The sequence below is a fragment of the Balaenoptera acutorostrata genome, chromosome 14 (genome assembly GCF_949987535.1).
Source record: "Balaenoptera acutorostrata chromosome 14, mBalAcu1.1, whole genome shotgun sequence".
NCBI classification, from domain to species: domain Eukaryota; kingdom Metazoa; phylum Chordata; class Mammalia; order Artiodactyla; family Balaenopteridae; genus Balaenoptera; species Balaenoptera acutorostrata.
The window spans coordinates 51,018,268-51,038,453 of record NC_080077.1 but is presented as its reverse complement, the minus strand read 5'-3'; the positions used below and the strand labels follow the sequence as shown (position 1 = coordinate 51,038,453).

Genomic DNA, 20,186 nt, shown 5'->3' with positions numbered 1-20,186 from the left:
CACCCCACTCCAGTGTGACTGTATCTTAACAGGATTATATCTGCAAAGACTTGATTTCCAAATGGAGTCATATTCACAGGTACTGGGGCTTAAGACCTCAACATATCTTTTGGGGGGGACACAGTTCAACTTGTAACAGTTGTGCAAGTTATGTGCCAACAAATACATGTACCTCTCGGTGTGTATATTATCATGAAAAAGGTTTAAAACTGCCCTGATGGAAAGGGTCGTCCACTCTCTGCCCTCTCCTGTCATGGTTGTCCCTGAATTGGGAGTCATTATTGACACTTAAGGATCAAGTAATGTGTTTTTTTTTTTAAATAAATTTATTTGTTTTATTTATTTATTTTTGGCTGCATTGGGTCTTCGTTGCTGCGCGCGGGCTTTCTCTAGTTGTGGCGAGCGGGGGCTACTCTTCGTTGCAGTGCGTGGGCTTCTCATTGTGGTGGCTTCTCTTGTTGTGGAGCACGGGCTCTAGGCATGTGGGCTTCAGTAGTTGTGGCTCGCGGGCTCTAGAGCACAGGCTCAGTAGTTGTGGCGCACAGGCTTAGTTGCTTCGCGGCACGTGGGATCTTCCCAGACCAGGGCTCAAGCCATGTCCACTGCATTGGCAGGCGGATTCCTAACCACTGTGCTACCAGGGAAGCCCAAGTAATGTGTTTTTCAATAAGATTAGAGCACAGAGAATGAATGTGTAGCTGTGCATGATTAAAAAAGAAAGGAGAACCATTAAAAGACAGAAGATGGTCATGAATAAGTAACATGCACGTGATGGAAAGGTAAAGCAAAATTATGCACAACTGAAAGAGGAACTATTATGAAAGGAATTATTTTATGAATAATGTGGCTAAAATAGACTTCTTTATTTTAAGAAGCATGGTGTCATTGGGGTGTACAACTTACTTTTAAGTTACAATGGATATTATATAATGGTGATATAGTAATAGAACCATTTTCTTTAAAGCACTCAAGATAACTTCGTAAAAGTTAATCTCCTCATGTTATGCCTCTGGGGTAGGCAGGAAGGTACTTGAAATTAGGTTGTTAGGAATTTTATCCTTGGTTCATATAGACAGATTGATGCTATGTGAGTCACCCACCTGACTCCCTTTCACGCTCATTTTAATAAAACCTGTTCTTGAGGCTTCACATATTACCATCTTCTGGGGTTTGTCTCTAAGAAATGTCCTTTGGTTTCTAATATAACTGGCTACGTAAGCAGTTATAGGACGCCAACAAGGAAAGAATAGGTACCTAGGTACTCCCTTTGGATATTAGGAAGAACTTTGTAATTATAATTCACTGAAGGACCCTGTCAAGCTCTTTCTAATTTTTTTTTTTTACATTTATATTTGGGTAAGCCTGACTTTTTATTTCCTGAAGCTTGTTGAACTGAAATCCTATTATAAGAAAAAAATAAAAAGATAAGATACCTGCAACGGTTAATAATAGACCAGCTGTATATATATACACACACATATATATACATACATACATGCACACATGTGTAATTTAAATGTGTGAATGTGTGTGTATTCATGCATGGAGGGGAGTCATATTCTCCTCAAATAGAGATGTAAAAAAAAAAAAAAAGCTCATGGGGTAAAGACTTCAAAGCTCACCATGCATGGAATGCAGTGATTACAGAAAACAGTGTCGAGATGGCATCACCAGTATTATGGTAGTGCCGTGAGGTAGTAGAGCAGTGTCTTTCCCTTTCTGCCCACCCCTGAAAGAGGGACATGCAAAGGAGCATCTGAGCACATTTTTGTTTATCAAGAATACTGAGCTAGCCTTCTAAGGTCATCCTTCTCACAGCAGGTTTAGAGTGAGTAAGCTATAGTTGGCCATAGCAGAAAGAAGACAGTTGGAAAATGTTATGTTTTAATAACATTTAAAATCACATTAATAAAACTCTGGCTAAAACCCAACTGTCCACCTGTTCTGCAACCAAAGCAGTTAAACATGGCAAGAGAAAAAGTTGGAATTATGACCCTCAGTTAAAACTGACTGCAGTTCTCTGAAGGATACTCAAAACAGCCTGAGAGTCCTGCTAAATTTCCCTGGTATGTTCATTCTTTCACTCTCCAAAGTGACCATTCATACCTTGTCCTCTCTCCCTAAACCACTCTCAGCTGGTATCTTTGCTTCATTCTTCATTGAGAAAATAAGTCATTGGGGGGGAACTCCTCCTTCTTAGCACCAAATGCAGAGCCTGTCCTTATCTGCACCCACTGTTTCTACCTCATATCGTACAGCTCACTGCCATATATGTCAGTTGCTCCCCTCTGCTGCCTCATTTCCATTAGCATAAAAGCACACCTTATGTTCTTCGTCTAACCTTTCCTCCTGTCCTTAATTCCACACCCACCACTAGCTAAAGTCCTATTTCTCTGCTCTCCTAAAGCAAAACCTCTTGAAAGAGTTATCTGCACACCTGTTTCCTCTCGCATATCCTGTTCTCTCCACCTGCCTCCCTGGGCCTCTGCCCTGTCATGCCAGCGAACCTGTGCTTGTCAAAATCACCAACAATCCCCCATTGCCAAATCCAGTGATTCCTTTCCTGTCTTCATCTTACTCAGGCTTTCAGCAGCTTGTATCACAGTTGAGCACTCCCTCTTTCTTGAAACTCACCTCTGTGCTGTCTCACTCAGTCTCCCTGGTGACTTCTCCTGCCCTATTTCTAAACCTTCCTCTTCTCCTTCTATACTTTCACCTTTGGGGCATCTTACCCAGCTTTTAAGTACCATGCATTTGACACTCAAATTTATATCTCTTCCCTTGGCTCCTCCACTGAACTCCAGACTTATTTATCTACATGCCGACCTACCAGGCAATTCCTCCAGAATATTGTGGTAGTTTTCTATAGGGGCTGTAACAAATTATCACAGACTTAGTGGCTTAAAACAACACCTGTTTGTTATCTCACAGTGCTTGTGGGTCAGAAGTCTGGGCTCAGCATTACTCAGCTGTGTTCTCTGCTTAGGGTCTCACCCGGCTGAAGTCAAAATGAAAGCAGTGAAGTCAGATGAAATCAAAATGAAGTCAGATGAAATCAAAATGAAGGCAGAATGTGGATGCTGATCCGGAGGCCTCCAGGCTCCTTCAGGTTATTGGCAGAATCCCAGGCGGTTCTAGGGCAGATGTCCCTGTGGCTGGGGCTCATTCTTGGTTTCGAAAGGCTCCTTGGCTTGTGGCCCACTCCATCTTCAAGGCCAGCAACGGTGCATAAACCCTTGTGCTTCGAATCTCTCTGCCTTCCTCCTCTGCCTTTAAAGGATTCCTGTGATTACAGTGGGCCCACCCAGATAAGACAAGATAATTTCCCTATCTTGAAGTCAGTGATTAGTAATTTCAGTTACATCTGCAAAGTCCCTTTTGCCATGTAATGTAAAATATTCATGGGAAACTAGGGAGGAAAGGTCATGGGGCCAAGTTTCTTCCTACCACAGATATCTAAGAAGAATCTCAAACTGATAATTTCTGAGACAGGAACTCTTGACTCTGCCCCAGACCTGTTTCTCTACTTGTTTTGTTTTTTGTTTTGTTTTCCACCTCAGCTCCCACTGTTCAGTTCAGAATCCTAGGAATCATCCTTGATTTCTTTATTCTCCTTATCCTCCCCCATCTCATCTCTCAGCAGATCTTGTTGGCTCTAGCTCCAAAATATATCCCAGACCCTTCTGCTGTGTTTCATCCTTACTGCTGCCAGGCTGGTGTGGACAGCTGTTGGCTCTCATCTGAACACCTGCAGTGGCTCCTGATTCCTCCCTTTCTGCTCTTGCCCTTCACAGCAGCCAGAGTGATCTTTTCAAGACTTAGATCTTATCACTCCCCTCTCAGAAAACCCTTACAGGGCTTCTGATTGCACTTAAAAATCACACTCTTTACCGTGACCTACTAGGCTTTGTGTGCTCTGCCTCGGCTGTCCCTAGTCCTGCTCTTTCCTTTGCTCCCTGCCCTCCAGCCCCCCGGCCTTCCTGCTGTTCCTGGAGCTGCCCAGCCTCTACCCACTTCCCTGACCACCCGACCTAAGTGTCCCTCTCCTTTCTCATCACTCTCTCGTCACTCTTTTTTTTTTTTTCATAGAACTTACATCCTCTGGAAGTACCTTGTACATTATTTACTTGTATATTATTTTTGTTTCCCACTGTGGGACATAAGCCCCACGAGAGCCAGAAATCAGTCTTGTATAGACTGTATCCCTAGTGTGGGACATAGTAGGCTCTTGGATAAATGAATGAATGGTGTATTTTTTTAATTATGAAGGTAATGTATGTTAATTATAAGAAGCATAGAATAACTCACAAATCATGTAATCCTCACCTTTCAGAGATAGCAACTTGTTCATATTTAGCAGAACGTGACCCTTCTAGTTTTACTCTACAGGTACTGTATATCTGTTTTTGCCCTTTTAGATAATGTGAGTAATCTTTATGACCCTAAATATTCTTTTACAACATGATTTTTGGTAGCCTTGTAGCAGTCTATCCTTTAGAAGCACCATAGTGAGGTTATTTGTTTTTAGTGTGCATTTAGGTTTCTTTTAAACAAACATCTTTGAACATACACCTTTTTTGCATATTTTTTATCTTATGAAAATTTCAGAAGCATATTTATTAGGTCAGAGTATAGATATTTTCAGGACATTTTAAAAATATATATATTGCCAAATAGCCTTACCAAAGGATATAGCAGTCAAGTCCCCCTCAGCAGAGTATAGGAGAGCCCATTTTGAAAAATATTTGCCAGCTTAAAAGGTAGAAGATGGTATATTGTTTTCAGTTTGCATTTGTTTAATAACTAGTAAAGTTGAGTTTATGTATGTTCATTGTCTACTTGTTTCTTTTAAAAATTGCATGTTTTTCTGTGAGGGTGTTGATCTTTGTTCTTCTTACATTTAATTGGTATTTATTTCAACGTACAGTGTGAGGTAGGGATCTAACGTCACTATCTACTCCCCCACAATGGTTAAACAGTACTGTTTATTGAATAGTGTCCCTTTCCATTACTGATTTCAGAGGCCACTTTATCACGAACTTAATTTAATATTAGGTCAACAAATATTCTAGTTTCCAAGTTAAAATTCTTGGCTAATTAAAAAGAATTGTTATATTCAAGCCTGACCTATTTAAATACAGTGCATAATAAAACTGGTTAGTGTTTAACCTGTTTGGATGGAGTATGAAAGGTGCATATTTTTTTTTCCTTTAGAGCATGATTGATTACAAAAGTAGATAGTCGTTTTGCCCTCTTGTTATCTCCAACTGCAGAGAACCTACCTGTTTTAAGCTTTTGTCTGTGTCCAAACTACTGCTGTCTTCCAGAAGGTGATCGCGTTATTTGCGGTCAAAAGTAGCCAGGAAGATTCTCAGGCTCATTAGGGCTGGCCTTAGATTCCAAGCTTAGTAGGTGACCATAAATACTATGGATATATTTTAAGTTATAATAACAGCAGGACATGCAAGAAGTCTCCATTATGATCCTTTGAAGGAATATCCTTTATTTGGTTATGTTTTTCAATCTTACATTTTATCATACTTGCTAAAAATTAAAGGAAGCCACTAGTAAGCTTAATAAGGGATAAAAGAAACTCCTTGAAAACATGGCTGAAAAATGGAAAGCTTCTTTAGATAGTATTAAGATATTTTGGGGTACTGCATAGTATGAATTATTGTGCCATTAAGGCCATTCAAGAAGCATAAAGAATATAATTACTATAAAAGCAGTATGTTTACTTTCGTATTGTGTTAAGAGGGTGAAAATTGGGGCAGTAATGCCTGTATCATTTAGTACTTGGATGTTTTCTCTCAACAAATGGAAAAAAGGCTCCAAATATATTCATCATATAAACACATCCCTTTTATATATTACTTTTAGCCTAAAAGGTAAGTGCTGTTTTAATGGAATGCTTCCTGTCAAAATATATAACTGGAATACATGTTTGATGTACCGTATTTCATTTATGCTTCTGCCAAAATGACCAAATAGCCCAATGAGAACAATATTGCTAATTTCAGATTTTTCTGTGTTTCACTATAGCTGCTGGAAGGAAATTGATTTTATGATAATGTTATCCTGTTTCAAAAGCAGTCATTTCTATTGTGCTGTCTTTTTGGTTCTGTGCTCATTTTCAGAAAGAGGTTATTTATATTGTGGAAGCCTGCCCCAGACTTGAATATACAAGGGATCGGAGATGAGAATGGAAAGAAGGAAATGAGGGGAAGGAATGAAGTTTGCTGGGGAGGGGACAGTGCAGAATGGGAAGGATGGCTCGTGAGGCTGCTTCAGTGCTTATCAGCATTTTCACCAAAATATAATTGGGAAAAAGAAGAGGAGATACAGCATATATATATGTAGTCAGTTTTATTAGTTCATAGTATATTTTGAAAAGGTAATTTTGGAGTGGTTGAATGGTTAGAATGAGGCTGTTTTCCATGTGCTCACTCTGCCTTCATTATCAAACACAGCTGTAGGAGACAGAAAATGTAAACATTGTCTCTGCTAAGGAAATGGAGAATGTCTTTTCATGGATTAAAAGCAGAAACTTGGAAGCTGACTTGTTCAAGGTTGTGCAACAGAATATGGGTAGAAGTTGGGTCACTTTATTTGTCTCTGACATCTCTACTTGTCTTTGCAATAAAGTGAAGATGTCCTTTGTTTCAGGTAAACTAACATACAGTGAGAATGTTTTCTAAAAATACAATCACTAAGGTACTATGGCTGTTCTTAAAGATTTTTTTTTTAATTAATTAATTTATTTATTTATTTTTGGCTGTGTTGGGTGTTCGTTTCTGTGCGAGGGCTTTCTCTAGTTGTGGCAAGCGGGGACCACTCTTCATCGCAGTGCACGGGCCTCTCACTATCGCGGCCTCTCTTGTTGCGGAGCACAGGCTCCAGACGCGCAGGCTCAGTAGTTGTGGCTCACGGGCCCAGTTGCTCCGCAGCATGTGGGATCTTCCCAGACCAGGGCTCGAACGCGTGTCCCCTGCATTGGCAGGCAGACTCTCAACCACTGCGCCACCAGGGAAGCCCTTAAAGATTTTTAAGAGTCTCTCAAAATTCAAGAAGCAGTTTATGTTCACCATCCTCTGTGTTATGAGAGGTACAGAGTAAAAGGGAAACATTTTGAAGCAAGATTTTAATTCTCAAAATCTTGGCTGTTTTAGATTTTGTGTATGTGTGTGACTTTTGAAGTATAAATGCTATTATTTTCAGAGGTATGTTCTATGAAATCACAGTTGTACCATTATCCTCCTAAGAGAACATTCCCCTGTGTTGTTTATGTCAGTAATGGATTTCCTGAAATACATATTTTTGCTTTTTAGATGCTGATAGACAAGATTCCATTAATCTCTTCCTGGGAGTTTTCCATCCCACTGAAGGGAAACCTCATCTCTGGGAACTCCCAACAGACTTTTATTTGCATCATAAAAATACCATGAGACTTTTACCAACAAGAAGAAGGTATTTTTTTTTCCTAGTCTACTATGTAAACTCAGATTCGATGTTATTATGAATGTGAGATAGTTTTCTTTTTGAGAAATGGTCATATAGGCTAAAGAAGTCAGTCTTGGTACATGTTTGCCATGAGGAATTTAGTATTGTTGATGTCCTGATAGTAGGTTTGGGAAATCATCATTAACAAATACAGTTGTTTGGCATTTTCCATAAGATATAAAGTTTCAGAACTTAACCATTGAATGTAAGTTGAAGCTACACTCGAGCAAACCATTAACATCATTTTTGACTGCTTCGTACAAATGTGGAATGATAAAGAACTCAGCATTTCAGGAGTCAGTCTTTGGTTTTTAAGTGTGGTGTACTAAGCAGCCTCACTTTGGAATTCCAACGTTCTTTCCTCCAAGAAGCGCAAGGAACTCCTGGTGACACTAGGGAGGACAGGAAACTAGAGCGGTGGCGCTAGTGGCAGATACCACTCCCACCCCCCCTACTGCTCAGTCTGAGCTTTCTAGAGTCATTCACCAGTGTTGGTTATTTTGATGACAGTTAAATTGGTAGTAATAGTCCCCAAAGAAATGGACTGTTTCCCTGAGGTGTTTTGACAGGACGCCTTGTAGCCCAGGCCTCAGGGTCGGGTAGAATTGGAGTCTCTGCAGTGGTGTGACCTTGAACTAGTTATTTAACCTCTCTAAGCCTCTTTTTCCTCATGTACAAAAAGTAAATGACAGGACACACATCACAAAGTCATTATGAGGATTTAATTAGAGGACTCTTTAGCATTTTTAATTGAAGAGTCATGTACTAATAATGGGCAACATTTTTCACATATGAGTTTGGAGCTTGGTGCCTTCTGTTCAAAGGCCTGTGATGTCAAGTTTGCTCCCAATGCTCTCCTCTCACAGGATCAGTGTGATACAGTCCTTGTTTTGTGCAGCGATGCCTCTCGAGCACTACAGGGGTCATTGCCAGTCTGGGCTAATTGTGTGGACAGACCACAAACAACTGGTGAATCAGCAAGTGCTGATGTTACAGCTGTTACCAAATTCTGTGTTACTTCAGGAATATTTAAAATATTAAGGAAACGTCAGAGTTTATATGTTTCTCAGCTTTGTTCTTTTTTTTTTTAATTTTTTATTTTTTTAATGAGAGCCTCTGGGAACTACAATTTTGGTAGTTGGTACAATTGGTAGTTTGGTACAATTTTTTTAAAAAAATTTATTTATTTATTATTTATGGCTGTGTTGGGTCATCGTTTCTGTGCGAGGGCTTTTCTCCAGTTGTGGCAAGCGGGGACCACTCTTCATCGCGGTGCGCGGGCCTCTCACTATCGCGGCCTCTCTTGTTGCGGAGCACAGGCTCCAGACGCACAGGCTCAGTAATTGTGGCTCACGGGCCTAGTTGCTCCACGGCATGTGGGATCTTCCCAGACCAGGGCTCGAACCTGTGTCCCCTGCATTGGCAGACAGATTCTCAACCACTGTGCCACCAGGGAAGCCCTCAGCTTTGTTCTTTTAAGTACATATATTATTAGAATAGCCAGCTTAATACTTGAGCTTACTTTCCCTATAAATGAAGCAGTGCTGGTTTTTCCACTACATTTAAGATTAATAAATGATTGCTGTGAATTTTTGCTGACAAAAAATCTGGAGCTAATTATGTTTATTTGATGAGAGATAAGTGTAAATACCTATATTTAGCTTTGTTGATACAGCTGACTATGGGTAAATGTGGTTGACTTTCTAAAACTTTATATTAACTTAAAGTATTGAAGCTATTAAGATACAACTTGGGAACAAACAAAACTCGATTTTGCTGAAATTAGCTAGTAAATTACAAGCGTAAGTTAAAACCACTTGCTTACCTTGAGTTACATAACTGAGGCAGGCAGTGTTGGCGCTTATTTGTGGGAATAAAAGGAAGCTGATGTTACATTCCCATTGGAAAAAAAAAAAAAGGAAACAAGTGCAGAGGGGATGTGGCTTGACTGAGATTATTCAGCTGGTTATATGTTACAGCAAGAATCAGCTAGAAGTCTCCCACTGAAAATAAACTTTTATCAAAGTAGATACTATGTCTCTCGCAGTTGACTTGGTCTCCTGGTTTGTTTGGTTTTTTTTTCTTTAGAATGTCAAAATTCCAAAAATTGGTTTTTGGCATCAACAATTGATACTCCTCATCCACAGTACTTATAAAGACTGTCAGATAAATTTCAGTGCTTTATTTTCGACCTTCTAGTGTCACCACCTATACCAGTTATTTTGATGACAGTTAAATCAGTATTATAATTCTCAGAAAGAATGAACAGTTTAGCCAGAGGCAGTAACCAGACAGGAGCATGGACATCAGGGTGGAGCTGAGTTGGAATTTCTGCAAGTGTGTTACCTTACATCTGGAAAACTTGTTTTCTAAACATCTGGAAAACTTGTTTTCCCAACTGTAAAATGGAGATGACCATACACACCTCACAGGTCATTTTGAGGATTAAATGAGAAAATGGGTGAGAAGTACCTGGTACTGGGTCTGACACACAATCAACACAGTCCTGAAACAGCCAGACTCTGGAGAGACTGCCTGCAGTTAATACCTGTGTGACAGAGGCAAGTCACATAACTGGTCCAGTTCTCAGTTTCCACATCAGTAAAATAGAGATAATGATAGTGTCTGATGTGTAGGTTTTTCTGAGAATCAGATGAGATCATATAAATCCTTACCACATACTAAGTCCAACAGATGTTTGTATTGTTATTATTTTTTAAAGGGATTACATTCCCTAGTTGTAACATTAATTAAAAATCATATAGGATGGCCATAAAATCTAGAAACTTAGATAATATTATTTTATCACTTATTATAACATAATATCAATGAACACTTTATGTATTTGCTTGTGTTTCCAAACTTGATGACCATCATGTATTTTATACTGTGTTTACCAATGATTTATTCCGAAATAACATTTTTATTGAATGATAAGGGAAGGGGGAATAAACCTAGCTCTGCCTAAAATTTGTCCAAACCAATCCTCTTGAGGTAACTACTTTTGTGACTCAAAACCCCATGTTTATTGATCTGTTCAAAACCACTGATTGAAGCTTTGTTCTGAAATAGGTTAATGTGTCATATATCATCTCAGATGCCATTTATTGAATGAATATTGATAATGTCACCAAGATATTTTTAGACATTAAGCATTAATTATCTCATTGACTCAGAGTTGGGAGGTTTCCTGGCTCTATTCTCCGTCTGATATGTGAGTTCCCTCTGTGTTCCCAGACTATGCTTGTCTGGCCCTTGTTTGTCAACCGGGGCATGTCTGGTTGAGAGGTAGTTGTTTTCGGACAGTTCACTTACACGATTCTTCCTCATATCATGCCGATATCTGCTTCTCTATAACTTTACTTACTAATCTTAGTTCAACCCCTGAGACCTTGAGAACACAATTTCCTCATCCACTTGATAGTCTTTTAAATAGATGAAGACAAGTTCACACGTTCTCAAAATCTCTTCTTCTCCAGGTTAAATATAGCTCCACTTTCTTAGCTGTTTCTCCTATACTGTAGTTTTAAGTCTGTTTAGCATTCGGAAGGCTCTCTTCTGTATTCCAGCCTATGTCAGTGCTCTTTTTAAACTCTGGTATCCAGACCTGGGTCCAATAGTAGTCAGAGTTAGGTCTGATTTGTGCCAACTGTTGTGGGACCATTGGTACCATTATTCCCCTTGTCCTGGATAATCTATTTTTTAATCATTAAGTGTAAGGTTACATTAACTATTTTCAGTAATGCCATTGTAATGTTAATTCCTTGGGCTTCCTATCCATTGGGATTCCCAAGTCTTTTTAACATGTCCTACTGCCACGCCTTGTCTATGCCATCTTGTCATGCTTGTACATGCTTTGCCTGCTTCCAAAAAAAGTATGTAAATATATATCCTTTTTATTAACTCTTTCCTCGAGTTTTGTAGCTTCTTCAGAATTAATCAGCTGGCCATCTTGATCCTACAAGTCCTTGATGACATAGGGTAAGTCCTTGAATAGAATAGGGTAGATGGCAGAGCCCTGTGGGATACCATCCCACAACTCCTTCCACCTTAACATTGTTTTGTGATGTTTGGTTGGAATCATTTAAACAGCTGTAACTTACTATGCTGTCAACACTTGACTATCCTGTCATCCTGCTCACATGTCTCTATATTGTCCACATGTATCAATTGCTTTGCTCAAGTCCATGTATATTATTTCAGAGGGCTCCCAAGTTTACTAGGGGAAGTAAAGAGTATTTTAAAATCTTCCTAACCTTTCTATGTGAGCCAGTGGAATTGAACACTCTTAATACTGGGGACTGAAAAAGGGAAAAGAAGCTGACTTACTAGGTATTTCTGCAAAGGAGGAAGTGGCACCAACCTGCACTCTCCTGTCCTCTGATACCTGGTCCCAAAGCAGATTTCTGTCCCAGTGCATGTGCTCTTCCCCTGAGTGAATGTGCCTGGTGGGTCGGGTGATGAAGGTCCCCCAGTCCTGGGCTCAGTCCTCTTAGGTGCTCTCCTCTTCCATCCATCTCAGCCCAGCTTCCCCAGGGCAGGTGTTTCTTTGGGCTTCTTTGCTTGAGACCCACTCAGAAGAGTTGGACCTTTATTATTTGTTTGTTTATGGCCTCACCATGCAGCATGCAGGATCTTAGTTCCCTGACCAGGGATTGAACCTGTGCCCCCTGCAGTGGAAGCGTGGAGTCTTAACCACTGGGCCTCCAGGGAAGTCCCAGAGTTGGACTTTTAAAAAAGTATTGTTAAGTTGCTTTATCTTGCTTAGGGAGATACAGTTTAGTAATATTAATAAAAAATCTATGGCCTGGTCTCAAAGCACTAATACTAAAAAAAAAGCACTAATTAGGATGATCCTCTTAATTCTTTTTCTCCACATGGTACATTCTGAGTTAAAACACGTTCTTTATAATGTTGACTTCTTTTTCCTAAGTAAGCTCATTGTGTGCACCATTTTTTTGGAAATTACTTAATGCAAGCTGATACCTTCTCTTGCTCACATGCGAGTTCTCTCTCTCTCTCTCTGACTCTCACACACACACACACACACACACACACACACACACACACACACACACACACACACACACACACGTCTTTTTCATTCCCCTGATCTGATGTGGCTTGTTTTCGTGAATATATGTGGATTCATAGAAGCCACTGGTCATCTTTTTAGGTTACTCACAGTACGTCTCTAGTAAATATTTGTTTCGTTATCTCGCCTGCACTGACATCACACTTATTGCTGTACAGTTTTTGGAATCTTTCACCCTCTCACTTTTGAACATCAAGACTGCATTTGCCCATTCCCATTGTCAGTTCTGTTCTTCACTGTTCCTTAAAAGATTATTGATCTCAACTGTACCAGGACACTTGAGTGCTCTTAGAGATGTTCTACTGCTTCCTTCCACCTCTTGGGCTGTGCACAGTTCCTTCTTATCTTGTGTATTTCTCTTTTGAGCATGAAACTTACTATGCCTGGTGAAGATGGAAACGATACTGGAATTAAGTAGCTCTACACCCTCTGTCATTATTTTCAACATGGCATTTCTAACACATAGAGCAGTACTTGATACACAGTAGGTGCTTAATAAATGTTTAAAGACAATGAATTCTCTGTAAGCAGCAGACTTATCCCTTTTCTCTTCTTTTCATGCTTTTAAAGCCTTGCTATTCAAAAAGTCTAAGGACCAGCCCCTTTGGCATCACCGGGAGCTTGTCATAAATGCAGAATCTTAGGCCCCACCTACTGAATCAGAATCCGCCTTTTCACAGGATCTCCAAGTGATTTTTGTGTATACACTGATTTTGAGAAGCAGTGCTCTAAAGCGTAACTTCAGTCTCAAGCAAAACTTTAGGAGTCTTTCCTGTTATCATAGTACTACCCACCCTACCCCCACAGTTCACTAGGCTTCCTGGTTCTTTTGTTGGTCATCCTTGGTCATGTATCTGCTTGCCATCTCTAGGAGAGTTCTCTACATTGCCTATTTCCTTTAGATACTCCCCATAATTGGGGTTATTCAAGGTCGTAATGTCAACATTTTATTTTTAGAAAGCCTTTCATTTATTTTAAATGATCTTTTAGCATTTTTGGCTGTAGGCTTTTTTTTTCTGAACCTTTTGAAAATCTGTTTTTTTTTTAATTTGATATCCCATTTTACATCATTCCCCTTCCTAGCTCTCATTAACTTTGATATAGCATTTTCCTCGTAAATATCCATTTCATCAGAATTTGATTTAGAATTAAATTTAGTGTTCAGAGAAAAGGCAGTTCAGGATTCTTTCAGGTTCTCTGAGTTTTCTAGCAGAAATCCAGATGATTGAAATTCCCAGGCTTACTCTGACTGGCCTCTATAATCAAGTAGTGAATGTTTACAGTTAAAGATTAACAGGGGCTATACTATTTTTTAAGGAAATTTGTTCTTTAGGATTATCCATTTACTTAATGATTTTGCTGAACTGTTTAACCATGTACACAGACCCAGACACATAGAGCAGAGTAGAAAAAGTAATCTAACTCTCAGGTAACTACACGCAGGAGAATCCTACTTGTAGGACTTGGGTCACAGTCCCGCTGCTCACCGGGTGGCAGGGTAATAAAGTAGGCACAGTAAACAGCAGCTCGTAGAGTCTGGCTCAGTATACCCGAATCATTTTTAGCTAAAAGTAGGTAACATCACAGCACCTTGACACTCAGACATGTACATGGCATTTTTTGTAGATCTGTGATGTAGTTGAAACAAGAAGGGGTTGGGAAAGGAATGAACATGTTGAAGACCTACTGTGCCAAAAGCTTCACGGCCATGTTTTTAAAAGAAAAAAATTAACTTTGAAGTACGGGACAGCATCTTACTCTAGACCATACACCCTTTTATCCAATGAATTGTAGAAAATCTACATTTACATTTGGGCCATCTTATCCCTTTTTTTTTTTTTTTTAATAGTTATACTTACTGGTGGACACCAGAGGTAATAAAACATTTACCACTGCCTTATGATGAAGGTAGGTATACTGTTTCTCTTTTAGTTTTTATACTAATATATTTTGGAATTATTCTTAAATGAGCTTGATGCATTCAATTCTTTGCGTATAATATTTTATTAGAAAGAAATGAATGACTACTCAGTGTTATGTTCCTATTACAATAGATAGGAGATTGTAACATCTTAGCTTTTTTAAAAAAATTTTTATTGGGGTATAATTTATGATTATGATTTATGATTTATGGTATGATTTATAATGTGTTAGTTTCAGGTGTACAGCAAGTGAATCAGTTAAACATACATTCGCTCTTTTTTTAAGAGTCTTATCCCATATAGGCCATTACAGAGAATTGAGTAGAGTTCCCTGTGCTATACAGCAGTTATCTATTTTATATATAGTAATGTGTATATGTCAGTCCTAATCTCCCAATTTATCCCTCCCCCCTACTCCCCTGGTAACCATAAGTTTGTTTTCTACATCTGTGACTCTACTTCTGTTTTGTAAATAAGTTCACGTGTACCTTTTTTTAAAAAAAATTCCACATATAAGTGATATCATATGATATTTGTCTTTCTGTGTCTGACTTATTTCATTCAGTATGACAGTCTCTAGGTCCATGCATGTTGCTGCAAATGGCATTTGTTATTTTTTATGGCTGAGTAATATTCCATTGTACATATGTACCACATCTTCTTTATCCATTCCTCTGTTGATGGACATTTAGGTCGCTTCCATGTCCTGGCTATTGTAAATAGTGCTGCAATGAACATTGGGGTACAACATCTTAGCTTTTTTAAGGGCAGAGATTGTGTTATACTTTTATCTATTGTATCTTACAGTTATTAGGTATGTCCCTCAAATGTTTAGTGGATATAATATATTAGTTCATCATTTAAAATTAGTACTTGATGTATGTCTAGATATTTGGGGGGAATGGGGAGGAAGTGAAGACCCATTCACAAGGAGAAATAAAAACTTTTCCTATATCTAAGCAGTGAAAAAAAGTACAGATGTGTGTATAGAAGTACATTTTAGTCACTGAAGTTTAAATTATCTATTAATTTGTCAGAAAGGCAGGAAAATTTTTATATTAAAAGAATATAATTTGTTTCCAAATAAATTAAATAATTGACCAGTTTGCAATAGAGTTTATTCTTGATTCTGTTACTGATTCCCCTGACCACGGGCAAGCCAGTTTTCCCAGTTGTGAAAGGATATTAAGATCTATTGCCAATCTGGAACATTCCAGTTGAGGACTCCATCTAGTCATGGTTGACCATCCCAACTTTGAGTGGTGAAGGCCATAAAGTAAAAAGGTTGCAAATGACTTTTGGTTCTTAATAAATTATTAATTAACTTTTAAAAAGTATTTGTTACCTTGAAATTCTGGGCAAAATCATAACTCATATTGCTAAGATTTGGTTGTTCTGGGAAAAAGGATAGGACTTCAGCAGCCTAATATTGCCCATAAATAGGATTTGAAATATAAAGGAAAATTCAGTGAAATTGCATAATTTTTGTCTAGAAGGCAGAGGGTATTTATTTAAGAGCAAAAAGGAATTTAAAGAACTGAATAATTTGATTTCTAAAATAAATCCCCACTCCTACCCCAGCTTCCAGAGGCCTCCACCTCCTTAGAGCTTGTCACGCTCAGCTTTGCAGTATGTATTCTGTGCACATATCTTGTTCCTTTTCCAAGCGTGAAAGTGCCAGAGGCAGGAGCTGAACTTGTTCAGTGCGCTCTCTGTGAACACAGTTGATATTCCAGAAATATTTGAGAGATGTAATCTAAAGACTTTAAGAGTAACAGGCAGTATCTCTCTTAGTTATCTGTGCTGCGAACTTAAAGAAGTTGATAGTGAAGAAGTTTCACAAATATGAAGAGGAGATTGACATCCACAACGAATTTTTTCGACCCTACGAGCTGAGTAGCTTTGATGACACCTTTTGCTTGGCTATGACGAGTTCAGCGCGGTATGTTGTGAGTTCTCTGAAACTGGAAGAATTGGGGAACTATAGTTTTCCTAGTTTGTACAGCTATATCTTACTTTACTCGAAATCTGTTCTGCAAGCCTTCTAGCAGGTGGTTGTCCAGCCTCTGAATTCCTCCTGCGATTGGGAGCCCACTACTCAGGAGGCTGTCCTTCTACAGTTAGACAACTGGAGTTAAATTCTTCTCTTAGATAAGTTGAAATCTGCCTCTCTTCGGTCCTAATTTGTCATTTGGAATAAACTCAGCTTTTTAAGTTGAACTTAGAAATTGAGAGCCAGCATAAATTAGTGGACAAAAAGCATAGTCTTTGGTGTTAGAAAGGCCGGAATGTGAATCTTAGACCAGCCATTGCCTACCTGTGTGACCTAGAGAAAATTATCCAACTTATGTGAGTCTGTTTCTTCATTTCATATAGAAATGTGTATCACACAGACACACATGCACCAAGTGCCTAATGTAGTACCTGACACAGGTGGGTGACTAATAAATGGTGACTCTTATTATATTACTATTTTTATTAGACACAGGACAAGTCTAGTTCCTCTTCTGTGTGACAGCCCTCTAGATATTTGAGGAAGCAATATTAATTTTTTTAAGGGTAAATATCCTTGTTTCATAACTCATATGACATTGTTTGTAGGTATCTCTCCACCTTTGAACATACTTCATTTTTCTGTCTCTTTTCGAGTTTGGCGGAGCCTTTTAGGAAGATGATGGTACTAGATTAAGAAAATTAGGCAAAGAAAGTCAGTTTTTGATCATTATGTATTATACTGAAGTTTACATTTTTGTATTTACATTTTGTATTTTTCATTTACTTCAAATGTGATACATGTATGCCTAAACTTAACATGGTACATGTAGAAACATATTCCATGGTTTGTTTCCTAGAAATCACTCTACATTTTGCTTCAGTTTCAGATAGAAAGTTTGGAATTTTCACTTGCTTGATTTTCAGTTACACTTGTTAAAGTTTAGCAGTTGTAACTGTAAGGTTATTGTCATTTTCCAGAATTTTTCAACTCAGCAAAGGGTGAATGATATTACGTATATGTGTATGTACAGATATACAATTGATTTTATTTATTGGCAGGAGTTATGCTCTGTAAAGTTCCTACAAACACTGAGTTAGAGAACACTGAACCATTGCTCTTAGGAGAAATACAGGGTTAGTTTCCTGAAAACATCTGGTCATAACATTTTCGTCAACCAATCAATACGTAATCTTATTTTGTATGCTTCTGTTAAAGATACCTTGTATAATATATATTGTCAATTCATTAACATTGATCTCACAGCCAACAGCACTATAACTCATGCCTGAATGAAGCTTCTCTAACTCATGTATTTTCTCTATAACATACAACTTTCTTCTGCTTAGAAACACCAGGCAACTTCCGCACTATGCTTGGGGGCCATTTTAGACAGTGAAATCTCCAAAAAGCACAAAAATGTGAAAAACATGGCACTAAATAGACTGTGAAAAGGACACTTGTTTTCAGTATGAGAGCTAAAGCAAGAAGGCAGAGTGTCACCTTGTTCTCCCTCGGTTGGGAATGTGAGCGTGGTTACTCTAATTTTTTTCACTGCTCTGCGCATGCGCTTGTCTGCAAGTGATCACGAAAGCTCTGAGTGTTGCCTTTGGGGTTGCAAATAAATTTTAGTGAGTAAGCAGATTCTCAAATATGGCATCCACAAATAATGAAGATGGACTGTGTATGTTCAAAAAGAAAGAAAAATAAAACCACTTGCATTTTGAAAACAACATTTTCAAACTGTTAAGTAGGCATTTTGAGTCAGATTCAATATTACTTTCTTTTCCTTCAAAAAATGTAATATTGAATCACACACTTGGAGCAGTATCCTTGCCAGAAGTTATGAGTCTTATCTGCATAAATCATGCAACTGTTGCCTTTTTGGCATCTATTAAAGGGTTTGGTCTGGCTTCAGCGGTAATAGTAAGGTAGGCCCTGTATCGTGAGGAAGTAGCTTCAGCTTATCTCAGTAAGTGGTAAATTAACAGTTTCTATTTAAAGTGTTCCAACAGTGTTTTAATGAATTAACCCCAGCCTAATGAGGTAGGTGTTGATACTTCAGTTCATACCACTGCGTTTTTGATTATTATGTCCGCCTCCTTAGGTGGTATTGTGTAATAAAAACATTGTCCATAAACCTGAGCAGCTAAGTGTCTTGCCATTGGTTTTATGAGTTTAATTTTACCTGAAAACGAATTCGTGATATACAGCCAGAGGGTATGCATCTTAGCAGTAATTCAGATACCAATTCTCCTCCAGTAAACAAAATCTTAAATTCAAAACTATTGGGTCTCTTAATCAGAGAAAATTCACAGTGAGGACTGCTAACATTGAAGTTACTGAGTACCATTAGTTCATGGGGTTTTATGGCCCAGATTACCTAAACTCCCCTGATTATTTGGCTTAGAATATATATACCTCCTAGGGCTAAGAAGGAATCGTGTAAGAATGTGAGTTGAGATGGAAGTGGACAGTCATTGGATGGACAGTGATTCACGTGGAATTTTTTCCCTTTTCTTCAGTGACTTCATGCCTAAGACTTTTGGCATTGATCCAAGTCCGTTTACAGTGCGTAAGCCAGATGAAACCGGAAAATCAGTACTGGGGTAAGATTTGCAGATAGAATGAAATTTTAAAGATTCATGTAAAATAATATAGCGCTTACAATATAATTTCCACCAAAAACGAATAACTTCAAGTCACATAGTTTGGAGCAGTCCATTCACTGCATCTATACAGGTAGCTTTTTTATAGCACTGGGATCATTAAAAAGTGTTAGACACTGAAAGTATAATTCATGGGAATTCCAGCAACCCAATGCATTTTACTATTTTAAATCAGGAGTTTCACAGATGGCATAAAGGCAGGTAGCAGATATCATGTATGTCCTTTAATAACTCAGCATCCTCTGTTTCCCACAACATAAAATACTTAGGTAAAAATTTATATTAGTTGTATTTATTTTTGTTGGCATCCTGAGGCAACATTAAAGCAAATGCTCAGACAGAGGACTTAATAGATTTTCTGTGTATTACTGTAACATTGTTTTGGGGATGACTGTTATTATATGCAATAATATGAGGAAGAGAACAAACCATGTTTACAGTCTTTATGCTTTGAGACTGGAATGAAATGTGTTCTAGCGTAAGAATCTCTGTTACTGCCACTGACCTGAGTAATCCCAGTGATAAGATTTCTCCTAGGCCCTGGCCAGAAACCCTGGCCAGCCTGTAGATTCTGAGTCCTAATTGTATTTGGGAATGTGTACGGGGGCCTGATTGGATTCTAGCTACATGTGATTTATACAATGAGATATATATTACTGTTTTCTAGATACACCATTTATGTGGCTTAAATATGTGGCCTTATTAAATAGCTGCATGTTAAGCCCTGGACCAGATGCTAAGAGGAATTTAAAAGAAGGTTAACATCCTCAGGACATTTAGAATTTAAGGAGTTCCTGGGACAAATACGTAAATGGCCAGCTATATTAGTGTATAGTACTGAAATGTATCAACTTTAATTTTTAGTTGCAGAAAGTCAGAAATGAATTTATTGTCTATAATATCTAACCCATAGTTAGATAGTATTGCATGTTTCTTTCCTAGAAAATGCAGAATATTATGGTATTTTAAGTCCCTTGCAGAAAATTTTTTAAAGTAAGAGTGAAATA

The 20,186-nt window shown here is 38.3% G+C and overlaps 1 protein-coding gene across 2 annotated transcripts in view; it reads left to right on the top strand.

The window, feature by feature from the left end:
- Positions 1-20,186, top strand: part of FIG4 (FIG4 phosphoinositide 5-phosphatase) — a 135,790-nt gene that overhangs the window by 71,865 nt on the left and 43,739 nt on the right. For both annotated transcript variants that reach the window (XM_007190679.2, XM_057528160.1), the window contains exons 16-19: positions 7,329-7,467; positions 14,445-14,503; positions 16,312-16,459; positions 19,036-19,119. In XM_007190679.2, coding sequence (XP_007190741.1) covers positions 7,329-7,467; positions 14,445-14,503; positions 16,312-16,459; positions 19,036-19,119 — 430 coding nt within the window. The remainder of the gene's footprint in view (positions 1-7,328; positions 7,468-14,444; positions 14,504-16,311; positions 16,460-19,035; positions 19,120-20,186) is intronic.